The sequence below is a fragment of the Eulemur rufifrons genome, chromosome 15 (genome assembly GCF_041146395.1).
Source record: "Eulemur rufifrons isolate Redbay chromosome 15, OSU_ERuf_1, whole genome shotgun sequence".
NCBI lineage: Eukaryota > Metazoa > Chordata > Mammalia > Primates > Lemuridae > Eulemur > Eulemur rufifrons.
Genome location: NC_090997.1, coordinates 63,618,202 through 63,633,245, shown reverse-complemented (window position 1 = coordinate 63,633,245; position 15,044 = coordinate 63,618,202). Strand labels below are relative to the sequence as shown.

The following is a 15,044-nucleotide window of genomic DNA, read 5'->3' as shown; positions in this document are numbered from 1 at the left end:
CCATCAAAAGCTCTGCTCTTGACTGCAGCTGATCTGGGTGTGATGGTTTTGGCACCCATCAAGTGGAAAGTTTGCTCAACTTTAATTTTTCAGTCAGAATTGTGTAAGCTGGACCAATTGAGATGCCTGTGGTGTTGGCTATTGTTTCTGCTGTTAATTTTCCTCTTCAGTTAGGATACAAATAAGATGAAGTTTTCCCTCATAAATTGATGTGGATGGTCTGCTGTTACAGGCTTCATCTTCAACATCATCTCTTCCTGTCTTAAAATGAGCTATCCATTTGTAAATCGCTGATTTCTTTGGGGCATTATCCCCATAAACTTTTCATAAAGCATCAGTGATTTCACCAATTTCACTGTTCTTCCACCCCAGCTTCACCATAAATTTGATATTTGTTCTTGCTTCAATTTTAGCCAAATTCATGTACCTCTGATAGGGGCTCTTTTCAAACTGATGTCTTATCATTCTTAGTGCCTTAAACTAGATTCTGTTCAGACTTGTTATAACAAGTTAGTATGAGTTCGTTTTGGTGCAAAACATTTTTGAAATCCATGCATAGTTTTTTCATAATACCCACTTCTCATGGTCTTTTTGAGAAAATGGAGTCAGAAGAATTTAGTTTCCTCCTTTCTGCACCACTCCTTGCTTGCTTCCTTCCTTCCCCCCATCACCATCCTAGAACTCTTCCCAGAGGTAACTTATATAATGTTTGGCTTGTACCCTTTCACATCTCTTTCTATACAATTCCATATATTTGTGTGTATAAATGCTTTATGTTTTAACATAAGTGAGGTCATTCACTACATGTTGTTATTTATAAGTTCCTTTTCTTTTAAAATTTAATATGTTTTGGCGATCTGGTATCTTTGATATCTTTCTACTTCAAGTGTCCTTAATTTAGAGATTTTAGCTGGTAAAATAACTTTAAATACGTGCAACTATAATTTATGTTGTGATGCTTCTTTCATTTAAATAGCAGGTTACAATGGCTCTGGATAGCTTGAGACGTGACTTCTAGCATAAACCAAATTTGAACTCAACATGAGAGAAATATTAGGAATCAGTATTTATCCATCTAGTCTCAACTCCTGGTTATTTCTGTGTAGGCTGCCTGTATTTTATATCATCCCCAGAACATCTTGCTTTTAAGGATTCTCATTAAAGTTTTCTGATGATACATCTGTGTTTGTTATAGCTCAGCAGGAATTATGAGAGAAGTCATTTTAAGATAAAAATTTCACTCTGTTTTTGGGCAACTAACAAGTTTGTCAAAAGAGCCCATCTTGACTGCAAACCCATTCTCCATGTCGATGTGAGAAATGATGTAGTGTTCCTAGAATAGAGCAGCTAGTGGCAGGAGGTCAGGTGGGGTGGAGTGCGCACGGGGAAACTTAGGAAAGCTGGAGTTTTAGATCTTCATGATATAGTTTCTTAATTTTCCTGGAGCTATAAATTCTCAAGAAACTGGGCAATCTCATACATATAGAAATGTTTCCAAAGACAAACATACATGGTTTTATATTATCTACTGTTGTGGATTTTTCATGTCATTACTCTTCCTTCCTGTTATTTCTCTTACTGATAGATGCAAGGAGACAGCAGGTCAGTAGTTCTCTGCTGTGAAATTTGTGAACAAGTTTTCATCTCCTGAGATGCTTTGGGGCTGGTGGGAATTTCAGCTCTGGTTTTGCAGGTGCAAGACAGATTATGGGCATTAGAGCATCTCACAGGAAACGCTCATTCTTGCTCCAGTGAGTGGTAGGGTTTGCTGCCTCTCGGGCAGTGCTCAGATAGTTTCTAATGGCACCTGTAAGTGAGAGAGCTGACCGTTCCTTCCAGGTGGTGAGTTAGAAGGTGGGGTTCCTTGTGCTGTTTGGTGCGCCGCCTTATAGAGGACCTTTTGTTCAATGACAGGTGCAGTAGAAATTCCTGCCTATATCTTTGTGTGCGTCGGGATGAACAGGCTGGGGAGAAAACCAGTTCTGGCCTTCTCCCTTTTTTTCAGCGCACTGTCCTGTGCTGTGATTATGGTGATCCCCCAGGTGAGTTATTTCATGTTTTATGTAGGGAACAGTTATACGATGACAGTTTGATGGGAATATTTTTAGTTTATTACAATTAAGTGTGACGATCAATTCAGACACATGGACAGAGTGTATATTAATACATAATATTTTAAAATGTTTAAAAAGCATTCTTTCTCTGTTATATAAATAATATGACTTTGTTGTAGAAAATTTAAGGAGAAAAGGAAATGTTTTAAAAAGCACATAATCCCACTTCCCAGAGATGCTTAGTGTTGTATTTTGTAAACACAATAATCTTGTGTGAGGAAAGTTGATCACAGCTTCCAGTGATTATCCTCATATTAATATCCACTTATTCATTTATTCATTCAACAAAGATTTATCCAGCATCTGTTCTGTGCCGGGTGCTGGGGACACGCAGTGAGTCAAGTTTCCATAAGTGTAATGAAGAAAAACAAAACAGGAAGAAGGATAGAGAATGACTTTGTGTGTGTGTGTAAATTAGAGAGGAAGAGAGGGCATGCATGAGTCCTGTTTTGTCTGGAGTGGTCGAGGATTATATGCCTGTCAGAAAAGGTAACGTGAATAGAAACTGAATGAGGGAGGAAGCCATGGAGACAGCTGAAGGCTGTAATGAGCCAAATATTCAGGGTTGTTCCAATTTAAATACTCTTGTTTTTCATTGCAGTAGATTAGTAGTTCCCAATTTTTAGTATGCATGATCCCCCAAGGAGCTTGTTTTTAAAAACGCAGTTTCCTAGTGAGAAACACTGCCATAAGCTACCGAAATGACTTTCACATTCCCGTATCTTGGCAAACCATGTCCCCTAGAATACCCCTTGGATCCAGCAGTGCTTCCCCTCTTCCCCAAAAAGAAGTTATCAGAACCTGTGTTTGAATTCTTGATTTGGAGACTATAACAATACGTTAAAATATTCTGTATAATTTTCTCCAGTGATTATATAATTATTAAGCAATAGTATATCAACATTTAGAGCAAAGCATTTTAAGTTTTGCATATTGCTTGACATTTAATTTAAGCTGATGAGTGACTTCCTTTATCGTCTTTAGTTAATTATCAGAGTTGGTGAGCCAAATGTTTTATGTAACTGAAATTTCCAGGTGATTGATATACAACTAATTGAGCACAATAAAACTACTCAAGACGAGGAGGTCTCTGCTAATTTGAGGGAATTTTATCCATACCTTTTAAAAAGTATTAATAGTTTGCAGGTATACTAGTTGAGTTGATGGCAACTGCCTTTGAGCTGGTGAAGATTTAGGGGAACCCTAGAACCTTTCAGTTCTACAGTAATGGGGAAGACAGGAAAGTGGCTGATGGAGATTTCTAGAAATAGAGCACTAACCCACAACCACAAATCATTCTTCTCTAATAAAATTTTCCCCCAAATGGTAATGTCAACACAATACAATTTTTAAAAAAAATCATGCTAATTTATTTAACAAATATTGTCTACAATATAATTAAGGTGACACTAGCTGCTATGATAGAGGCATCCCAAAATCTCTGTGGCTTAATATAATAGACATTCATTTCTTGTTCATAGAAAGTTCAGTGTGGGTGTACCTGGTTGGCTACAGTGCTAGTGGTGGGGGCTGTTTGGCTGGCTCCATGGAGTCATTTGGGGATCCAGGCTAAAACAGCATTGCCATACTTAACACATGAACCCCAGGGTCACCCTGACAGATAGGAGAGGAGAACAAAGATTTGGAATATGGGAAGACTTTGTTAGCCACTGCTGGAAGTGGAACACATTAGGAATATCAGAAACCCAGGAGAAGATACTGATAGGTTTTGCTGTTGAGGAATGTATCTGCCAAAAGAGAGAGAGAATTTGTACTAATAGTTCAGTTATCACTTTCAAATTATTTTCTGAAGATCATTTATAAACCACGGATTACTGCTACAAAGGGCACAGTTTGTTTTTATGGCTCCTTGAGTCACTCTGCTGGGTGAATTCCAGGAGGAGTGGGTCCTTTCTTGGCGCAACCAGCACTGTCCGGGCAGGTCTCATTCCAAAGCGGTCTTCCCGACTGGCTTTTTTTCACAGTTCAAACTCTCCAAAGTTGGGGTGGGGGCTGAGGCAAAATAAAACTTTTTTCTAAATTTCATAAAGATGGAAAGCTTTTGCAGATCATGAGTACAGTTTACAAAATAGATTCAAACAGAAAAGGAAAGTTCTTCATTGTTCTAAAACATATTGAAGGAATTAGAAATTTTTAAGTGATAATTTTAAAGATTTTATATCTTCCTTTTAAAAATGTAACTTATGATATCTACTTTGCTAAATATTTTTCAGAATTATCATGTTTGGCGTGTGGTGGCAACTATGGCTGCAAAATTTGCCATAGGTGCAGTGTTTGGCCTTATTTATCTTTATACAGCTGAGCTGTATCCAACCATTGTAAGGTAAGGATTACTTATGTTTTCTGTTGTTTTCCTGTTATCTTTCACTTGTATGTCATTTCCTTATATTTGACCTTCAAATATAAATGCTTGCTTTTCACAGAAGTTACCTGGAACTCTGAGATACGGCAAAATTACATTTTCTAAAATTCTGAATCTGAGGCTTTGTCTATCACCTTATTAGCAAGGATATTAGAGAAATTATATTGATATAACACTATTACCCTAAAACAATTTTAAATTTCAAATCAAATTAGTATGGCTCATAGCTCATTTCACCAATTTGGAAGCTAAAATTTAAGAGAAAAATTTATAATTCACTTAAAATGTACAAGAGGCTATTAAGTAGATATAGTCATGTCGCTTAAGAACAGGGATATGCTCTAAGAAATGTATCCTTAGGCGATTTCGTCATTGTGCGAACCTCATAGACTGTACTTGCACAAACGCAGAAGGTGTAGCCTACCACACACCTAAGCTGTACGACCTGGCGGCCTGCGGCTCCTGGGCTGCAGACCTGCACAGCGCGTGACTGTGCTGAGCACTGTAGGCAGTTGAACACGGTGGCGAGTGTCTGTGTATCCAAACATATCTCAGCATGGAAAAGGTACAGTACAAACAGTGTTCCGATCTTACGCGACCACTGTCCTGTGTGGGTCCGTCGTTGACCTCAACGTCCGTAGGCAGCGTAGGGCTGTACTTACTCCCGTTCCCGGAGGGTGGAGGGGGCCGCAGCCGGCAGCTCCCACTCTCTGCGCCCTTCGTGCTTGGCTCGTCTGGGCTCCTGCTGCCGTCCTAACCCCCTCGTGTTTCCAGGTCGCTGGCCGTGGGGAGTGGCAGCATGGTGTGCCGCGTGGCGAGCATCTTGGCCCCGTTCTTCGTCTACCTCAGCAGCGAGTGGATCTTCCTACCACAGGTGTGCCTCAGCTTACAGGCCCTTACTGAGACAGCAGAGAGGCGCAGTGGCCAGCTGCCTTCTCCACGTTTATTTATTGGAAGCCAGTCTGTGATTTCATAATGGGGGTGGGTGTAGCGACACGATAAACAACTCGCCTGCCAGTAAGTAGGGGGGTGGTTGCTGTTTTATTGTCCGTTGATTGCCTTCCACCCGCGCCCAGCTGTTCAGTCCAACCCTGCCTGCCAGGAAAGGGCCCGTCCTCACCCTTGTCAAGAATCCATGAGCGCGGAAGGCAGAGCTCTGGTCTCTGTCTCTCTCAGAGCCTTCGCTCCCACTCTCTGCGTTCCCACTGTGTGCCTGCCAGGCCAGGAGGATTCTGGAGGCTTCCTGCTCCCCGCAAGGTTCCATGGTGCCTGATCTGTGGTTCTGAGCACACCTGATCCTGGAGGAGCCCCCTGTGGGTGGGGCTTCCCTTCTGGGGCCGCTGGCCTGGTGCTGAAGAGTGACAGCGGTGGTGCTCAGCTTACAGAGCTCCGCCTGCAGGGGCTGAGGGGCTGGGAAGGCACGCGGAGCATTGTTACACCTGGCTTTAGTGTGACCCTCTGCTCAGGAGGAGAATGGGACGGTGGGCCCTGCGGAGGGGAGGCATGGTGGTGCATAGCACTGCCATCCCAGCAGGGACCTGGGGGCCCTCCCTCCTCCTCCAAGCTTCCCCTGAGTTTCTTTGCCATTGCTGCCTCTGGGTCTCCTTCAGTGTTTCCTGTCTTTTTTCTGATTACCCTTTAAATAGACTCATTCTCCAAGATTCCCTCCTGGCTGTCCTCCCCTCTCCCTGCATGTGTGACCTGTCCTGAGTTCCCACCTCTCCTCCCAGCTGCAGCCCCTGCTTCTGCTGGCCTCGTGGATGTTCTCCCTGGATGTCTTACAGCAAATCTGACATTTCCCCAGCAGAACTGGCCGGTGACTTCACTGTCTCCCACTTTTGGTTACCGATAAGTCAATGGCCTCAAGCATGACACTGCAACATCAGCTTTGTATTCACCCTGTTCTTCCCTTCTCTCCTCCCAATCCACTAGTCATCAAATCCTCACATTTCCCCTCGAAACTGCCCTGCTTGCCTGCTTCCAGTGCCCAGTTCAATTCCTCGTCACTATCCGGGTCTTCTCTTTATAGCCCATCCCCCCACCCCATCAGAACAGCATCGAAGGCACCACAGCCATGGCCCAGGGCCCCTATCACCTTCAGAAGAAAATCCAAGCTCAGCTGCTATCCAGGGCCTTTCCAGACCCACCCTCTGCCAATCTTCCCTGTCATTCCGTTTCCTCACACAGCTTCCCCTCCTGTCCACAATCACCCTCCATCGTCCTCCTTCTCATACCCCAACCCTGCCAAACGATCACAGGTCCTTTAAGTGTCCTTCCAAGTATCCCCCTTCCCAGGCCACCCAGATCCAATGACCCCATCAGTCCACAGCACGGTCTGGCTTTATCATGTGCATGTGTGTCTTTGTCTCCCGGGTTAGAGTGTTGAGCTCTGGCAGAGCAGGGCATTTTGCATCCCCACAACTGGGTCCAGCAAAGCATTTTCCTCACTTTGTGTGCCACCCATGCTGTAATTCGCTTAGTGTTTTAAATCAAATAGATTGGCTTTTGAAATTAGCTTTGTCCTAAACAATAGTATCAGTGAAATCATGGGTGTTAGGCTCGTTACTTATTTTTCTAAAATACACTAACACTAACATAATCTGACAAGTAATAAAACAAAGTGTTTGGTACCACCTAGAGTCACCTTGTGCACCCAAGTGGTGTGCATGTTGCTCTTTGGGAATCCTCGGCTTAGCCTGAGTGTCTCCCATGTCCCAGTAGCAGGGGCTCAATAAAGTTTACTTCACTGGGGTGTTAGGATCCCAGCCTCTTTCACAGGCTGACTCTGAGGTTGAAAAATAACATAGGCTGTCTGGCCTGCATAGGGAGGTGTTTTTGGAGAGTCTACCACCCTATTTAGGGCATGGACTTTTCTAGAAGCATCTTCTTTGTGCTAGCATTTTGTGTTCCTCATTAAAAAAAAAAAAAGATGAAAATGGAAAGCTGTTTTTTAGAACAATAAGTTAAAACACACATAAAGAAAATAGATATGTCTGTAAAAGCAAACTTCTTTAAATTGACTAAAACCAAATGAAAAATTTTTTAAAAAGGGTCAATTAAAGACTATGAAGTTAAGAGGGATCTTTATTTTGATTAACAGATCCTTAACAGGCCCTATTTTAAGTGCTTTACAAAAATTAGTCTTCATTTGATGCAGATACCATTGTTATCCCCATCTTACGGAGGAGACTGCCGTACAGAAGGTAATTATTAGCCCATGTCACACACCTTAAAGGTGACGGAGCTGGAATTTGAACCCAAATAACATGCTCCGCTACCTTTTACGTAAGGTTAGCGAGCAAACAAACGGTACAAGAGGGAATGCAAAATCAGCTTCTCTTCCACCCTGACTCCGAAGGTCCCAGGCCCCTTCCTCAAGACAACCTCTGGCAGCCGGCTCTTTTGTGTCTTTTCAGAAATATTCTGTGAGGATGTTTCATTTGGCTGCAACAGAAGTTGCCTGTTGTTTCTAATGAGTAAAAAAGTAAAATAAAACAAATGATTAAATTTCCCATTATTCTTGTTTATGGTGGATGTCAAACTGCCTGGGCAGCCAGTGTTTTCACTTTGAGGAATGGAAACATTAGTTGGGAAGATAAGTTTATATTTTCTCTTTTGAAAAGAGGCACATGAAAACCACTCGTTCTGATGCTTTTATTATCAACTATTATTTTCTAGTAATCTAAAAAAGGTGGACACAATTCTTTCTTGTGTGTGTTCATAAACTCATTTGGCATAGGTTTATTGAGTGTTGGTGTTGAACTGACCAGCCTGCGAGGTGCTGGGGAGCAGAGATGAAGGAAACAGCCTCTGTCTGGAGAAACGTCTGGTCTGGTGGGGAAGGCAGAGAGCGGACCATCACCGAGGCTGGAGCAAAAGACTGGAGAGGGGAAGTGCGGGGGCTGTGGGGCTCTAGGAGAGGGCTACTAACCCGGATCCTGTCCCGGTCCCAGGGGAGGCATCTGTATCTGGAGGGACCAGTAAGAGTCAGCTGGGTGGGGGAGGAGAGAAGGGAATGTCAGGCAGAGGGAACAGAAAAGCAAAGGCTCAGAGGGGAAAAGGAGCATGGTCACTTTGGGTCTGGACACAAGCATTATCGCTCACACCCGAGTGGCTCGTGGGGAGTCAAGAGATACATCTGGAAAGAGAGGCAAAGATCTTAAAGGAAGTCAGAACGGAAGAACATTCAAGCTAAAGGCGGTTTGGAGAGGACGGAATGGAAAAGTCTTAGTGACAGGACCTGGTGACCAGATAGATGGCTGTGGTGGAGAAGGGGGAGGCGTTCTGGAGGCTGGAGGGATCCCAGAAGGGCGAACATGCCTGCGGTGGGGTAGGACAGCACCCTAACTATCGTGTGTGATGCGTGCGAGGTGCCTGCAGGACGGCCGGGGGGTGCGTCCAGCAAGTGAGGGGGCTTCACAGGCCTGGAGCTCAGGGGACAGCCCCGGCTGGAGCTTGAAGGTTTGAAGAGGAACCCTGGGAGCATTTAAGGTGTAGTGGAAGGAGGGGTCCATGGCGGGACCGAGGAGCAGCCACGGTGGTGGGTAACCTAGACTCCAAAGGAGCAGAGAGGGAGGGAGGCAGGAAAGGACAGTGGCTAGGTAAGAGCAGGACAGGATAAGGTCCCTTGAGTTGGGCAGCGAGGGACCCGTGGCTTAGGCAGAGAAGTTTCTGTGGGGGTGGGATGGGTCAGGCTGCAGAGGGGCAGGCGCAGGGAAGCTGGAGAGCTGGGGAGAGGATGGGCCAGAAGGCGGGAGCGGGTGTGGCCCGAGGTATACATCTTGTTAAAAGCTATAACAGCAATGATGACGGAGCATTAAAAAAAAAATCTCATTTTTCAAGACATAATAGCAGCAATGATAGCTAACATTTACTGGCTGCTTCCCACGGACAAAGCACTGTTCTAAGTGCCTTAAATGTATTATTTAATCTCATCCTCTTGACAGTCCTTTGAGGCAGGTACTATTCTTATATCCATTTTACATACAGATAAGGAAACTGAGGAGCAGAGAGGTTAAGTAGTTTATCCCAGATCACACAGCTAGCAAGTGGCAAGTACCCAGGCATAGTGGGTATGGAGATTATAAAAGGCTCCAGAACTTTCCTTTTTCCTCAGGGAAAATACCTAGCGGAAAGGAAAAGATCAAAAGTGTGTGAGGAGGGAGGACTATTGCTGGAGACCTCTAAGGAGGAGGTGAGGCGTGAGGGGGTCTGGAGAGTGTGAGGGGAGCCCCCTCGCCTGGAGGAGGAGAGGTGGGGGCTCCTTGGCATGTTTGGTTTGGGGTTTGTGGGGATGGGGGAACTGGCCAGGGCAGCAGCGGTGAGGAGGAGAGCAGGAGTTTGTTTTACTATTCTTACTCCCAAGCTGAGAAGAAAAATTTGGTCCTCTCGTGGATCTTCCATTTGATTCTATTTTATTTTTACACTCATCCAGTGTTTTTCAGACCCTGACACAGGGCTCTTCTGGGGTTAGTGGATCTACCTGCTATGTCTTGAGACACCAGAAAACAACTTTAAAAATCCTTTGGAATGCCACTTTAAATTCTGCTACCACTTCTAGGTTAAGCTTACTCACATATTTCTAAGAATTAAGTTATCAGTGCTCTGCAAAACAAAATAAAAAACTGCCTTCCCAGGTCTCATCTGTTATGGATGTGGTCTCGCATCACTTCACAACTGCACCATGTTTTTTATGATTCTCATTCTGAGAGGCTGTAAATGTACCAAGTATGTGGATTTATCGAAAAACCATGCCTTAATTTATTTTTATGGGGTCTTTCCAGCAAGTATTTTTTTGCTTAAGGAGTTTAAATTATGTAAAGATGGATTGTATTTTGACAGATTGTCTAGAGATTTAGTTCTAAAAATCACTCAACATCTTCATAATGATCAACAGAGAATCTCTATGCAGACTTTAATTTTTAATGTGACTTGCGTTTTTGAAAGCAAACACCTTGGTGCTAGTCTTAAAGTTTGCCTTTTTTGTGTCAAAATCTGGAAAGTAGAGAAGCCATACAGAACTTTATAGGAAACCAGATAGACTCTCCCTAAGCCCCCAAAGTACCAATTAGTTTTCATGCCTTTGTTTTGTTTCTCCTTAAATTCTGTAGGTTCTGGTTTATCAGAGCATGTATTCATTTGTTCATTCATTCATTCTCCGTCATTTCCTGCAGGCGGTTAGTGGGGGGGGGGGGTAGGGTTGACTGAGATAGCCCCTGATTGGGAAGTACCAACGCAGGCCGCAGTTGCTTGACTCCTCTAGGAGATCTGGGGTCTGGAAAGTGGGTCAGGGTCTTTTTTTCTCTGTGACCACCGCTCCTAGGACAGTGCCTACAGGAATAACAATGCAGGCCGAAGCTCGCAATGGAGGAGGCGCTCCACTGTGGTTCATGAATGAGTGAATTAATGAATGATCAGATTAAGCCTAGTTGATGAGTTAAATAATTCCTAGTCCAGCATAAGTAACCAAAGGTCTCACCAAGGAATAACAACTGTTAGGTCAAATTCAATTCTATTACCCTCTGAAAAAGGTTGAGAAATTATTATTGTCTGAAGGGTACATTTCTTTCCTGATGTGTCACTTATCATTATCATTCTTATTATTTTTAATTTCTTCTAGTTATTAGTTGGGACTACATCCTTTATAAGTGGAGTGCTAACACTAAGTCTTCCAGAAACTCGTGGGAAGCCACTGGCAATGACTTGGGAGGAGGCTGCAAAACTGGAGTCAGAAAATGATAGAAGTTCAAGTAAATTACCTACCACAACTAGGAATATTGCGTTGGAAAAAACAGAAGAGATTAATCCCAGAGATTCTAGTCCTGGTGAATAAATGTGCCGTATGTGCTGTCTAGCACCCGAAATACTGTTTATGTTAATGCCTTTGTTTTACAGGAATATCATTCTCATCTCCTGCATGTGTTTATGTGTCTTTTAAAAAATTTTTGTAAGAAAGTTTTGAAACAATTGTTTTGTAAAAGTAAAAGAAATTAAAAAACCAAGATGAGAATTCTCATTTTTTAAAAACTGCTTTCTTATTGCTGTAAAATATTTTGTCAACATTTGTTTTTGTATGTCATCGATTCTCAACCTGCCACCATGCAGGCCTGAGGGATGACACGTGTTCCCATCAGTACCAATGCTGCCCCTCCCCGTTTCTCCAGGAGCTGTCACCTGGGAAGGGGCCGTGTTAGAGTGGGTTGCTTTTTGACAAAGCCCCTCAAAGATTCCGTATTTCTGATATTCTGCCCCCTCTTCTGAGAATCATAGCTCTAAATACAAGTCTTACTCAGAAATGCTCTATCTAAAATGTTTGTCTTCATAACTGAACCATAAAAAACTAGAGCTACAAAAACGCTGTCTTGCTTTTCAGCACCTTGATCCAAGAAGGCTTAAATGTGCAGACAAATGTTCTTGTGTTTGGCCCAGTTAAGGGACACACACCTGCCAGGGTCCAAGAGTGAGTTTTCTAGTCTGATATTCTTATTTTTTCCAAATTTACTAAATCCTCTCTATAAGTCTCCCTCACAGTACAGAGCAACTGTGGCATTTTGGTGCACTGAAAACTTTTCCAGTTTGCAAATCATCTAGGAAACTGACTTGAAGTGCCATCTGAATCTGTTGCCAATGTCAAAAATTTTGCAAGTATTTTTGCCTTTTTAAAAATAATTTACACGATTTTTACTCATTTTTTACTAAATTTTGTTTTCCCCAACTTCACTTAAAACCATAGTCTTGGCTTGCGCCTGTAATCCTAGCACTCTGGGAGGCTGAGGTGGGAGGATCGCTTGAGGTCAGGAGTTCAAGACCAGCTTGAGCAAGAGTGAGACCCCGTCTCTACTAAAAAACAAAAACAAAAACAAAACAAAACACCATAGTCTTCCAAAAATAGTTTAATATCCTGGACATTTCAACTGCAAATTGTGTTATAGTCTTATTTGTTAGAAGAATGCATTTCAGATTTACAGTAAGTTTCCCAGAGGTTTTGGGTTTTTTTCTTACTATGGTTAAATCATAAGTTCGTTCTTTTTTCTTTGCTCTTGAAATTTTGCTGTTGGATGTGTCTTATGTCCAGTGCATTTGAATTGATGAAGTATTGGTGTTATCTGCAGAGGCAAGTAAAAGAAGGCAATTATGTAGATGTGAGTTAAAAAAAAAAAAAAAAAGCATTGCTAAGGGGAAAAAGGAGGGATTTGACCTGAATTATAGACTATAGACTTTTTATATTAATTCAGCTCCCTGGGTAATTGCTCAGCTCTTCATATGGACTTTCCACTTGTAGAAATAAATAAATAATAAATAAATAAATAAAATCAAAAACTTTTCTCCCTTTATGAGAGAAAACAAAACAAAGCAAACAGATGCGAGAGGAAAGGAGGAAGACATTTCTTTAGCCTTTCTCTTATCTCTTATTTTGTCTCCTTTTTCTTTTTCCTCAGCCTGTTTTTCTACTGTCATTTAAATTTTTCCTCTTAGCTAATAATATTTGATATTTTCTTGACTTTATTTTTATATTCTGTATTAGTTTGCTGGGACTATCATTGCAAAATACCACTGACTGGGTGGCCTCAACAACAGAAAATTATTTTCTCACCATTTTGGAGGCTGAAAGTCCAAGATCAAGGTGCCAGCAGGGTTGGCTTCCTCTGAGGCCTCTCTTTGGCTTGCAGCTGGCCACCCTCCTGCTGCCTCTTCCTGTGGCTGTCCCTGTGTGCGTGGACACTCCTGGTGTCTCTCCCTTTTCTTGTAAGGACACCAGTCATGCTGGATTAGGGCCACATGCTAACAGCCTCACTTTAATCACCTCCTTAAAGACCTCATCTCCAAATGTGTTACATTCTGGGGGTTGGAATTTCAACACATGAATTTGGGGGCATTTCTTTACATTTTTATTGCCCATTGTCTTAGTCAACGTGGGCTGCCATACAACATACCAGAAATTTATTTCTCACAGTTCTGTAGGCCAAGAAGTCCAAGGTCAAGGTGCTGGCAAGGTACATTTCATTCTGAGGCCTCTTCTCTTGGCTTGTAGGTGGCCACCATCTCACTGTGGGCTCACATGGCCTCTTCCTTGTGCACATGCACGTGGAGAGAGCAAGCTCTCTGATGTCTCTTGTTACAAGGGCACTAATCCCACCATGAGAGCCCCACCCCCATGACCCCACCTAACCGTAATTATCTTCCAAAAGGCCCCATCTCCAATTACCATTTCACTGGGGGTAAGGGCTTCAACATAGGAATTTTGGGGGAACTCAAACATTCAGACCACAACATCCATGTATGTATGTCTGTATCAGTCCATTTCCACTTAGAAAAACAGAAACCATCCAAAATATTTCAAACAGAGAGGAATTTAATGCAAGAATTAGTCACAAAAGTATAGAAAGGACTGGTGGAACAAAATGGAGAAGGAGAAGTTACCAAGAGATCAGGAAGCGCTACCGTGGCTGGGTTGGGAGCTGACAGACGTGCACTTTCTGTACGTGCTGCTTATGCTCAGACCACATTTGTTGCTGGCCAGAAACCCGCTGATGCTACTGAAACTGCCTGTCATGCTTTCAGTTTGAATTGAGTTAAATTTTTAGATTAATTTAGGGCAAAGTTACTCTTTACTAGTATTGACTCTTTTATCCACCGTCATGGGTTATCTCTCCATTTACTTGGTCATCTTTAATATCTTTCAGTGAAGTATAATTTTCTCCATAAAGGTCAGGCACATTTTTTGTTATATTTATTCCTGGTTATACATGTCCATCACAATTAGAAATGCTAAGTTTCTCATAATTATATTTTCCAACTGCATATTGCTGGGATATAAGAATGTGATTGTTTTTTTATGTGTTGATCTTATATCCAGCAACACTGATAAAAATGTTTTTAATTCAAAAGGGAAAAAATTCTTTATTGGAAGAAAAACTAGGCTTTTCATTGTGACAATTTTCAAATATTCATCATACAGGAAGCTGAACATCCCTTGTTCCTTCAGGATTTCCTGACATGTGCAGCCTTCTGATTTTATACTTGGAAAATAGCGATGATATATATATCTCTATAATAGCTGGAACATGGTCATAGCACATCATAGTTGTCTCTGATTGTGACTCGCTCAAGGAGTACTTTACCACAGCGTTGGAAAGGGCAGAGAACAAGCCACACACAAGTAGGTCAGCTTCCGGCGGGTGCCCTTATTCCTCGGTTTTTTTAAACTGAGTTCCCTGCATTAACTTGACTTTGACAGGCAGAGAAGCAGGAGAGGTAGTGGAAGCCTGTGAACTAAAAAGCCTGGCTAAAAGCCCTCCTGCTTAAGCAATTCAACTTTCTTCGCTTCAGTCTTCTCATTTGGAAATTCAGGATCATTATACAATGTCCCTTTTGGGAATATGGAGATTAAATGAAATAATATGTCTACATCATTTAATGCCACCCTGCACAGGCCTGATGTTTTATTACAATGCTATTCCTCCATTCTCTGGGTACTATTCCACCACTTGTTGGGTGTCCTGTCCAGTCTCGGTCTTGGCTAGTGGGCATTTGGGACCCATCCGTCA

At 42.5% G+C, this 15,044-nt stretch overlaps 1 protein-coding gene across 1 annotated transcript in view; it reads left to right on the top strand.

Moving 5' to 3' along the window:
- The window catches only part of SLC22A16 (solute carrier family 22 member 16), a 44,877-nt gene extending 33,548 nt beyond the window's left edge, over window positions 1-11,329 (top strand). The window contains exons 5-8 of the mRNA XM_069488337.1: window positions 1,915-2,042; window positions 4,349-4,458; window positions 5,272-5,371; window positions 11,117-11,329. Coding sequence (XP_069344438.1) covers window positions 1,915-2,042; window positions 4,349-4,458; window positions 5,272-5,371; window positions 11,117-11,329 — 551 coding nt within the window. The remainder of the gene's footprint in view (window positions 1-1,914; window positions 2,043-4,348; window positions 4,459-5,271; window positions 5,372-11,116) is intronic.
- The last annotated feature ends 3,715 nt before the right edge of the window (window positions 11,330-15,044 follow it).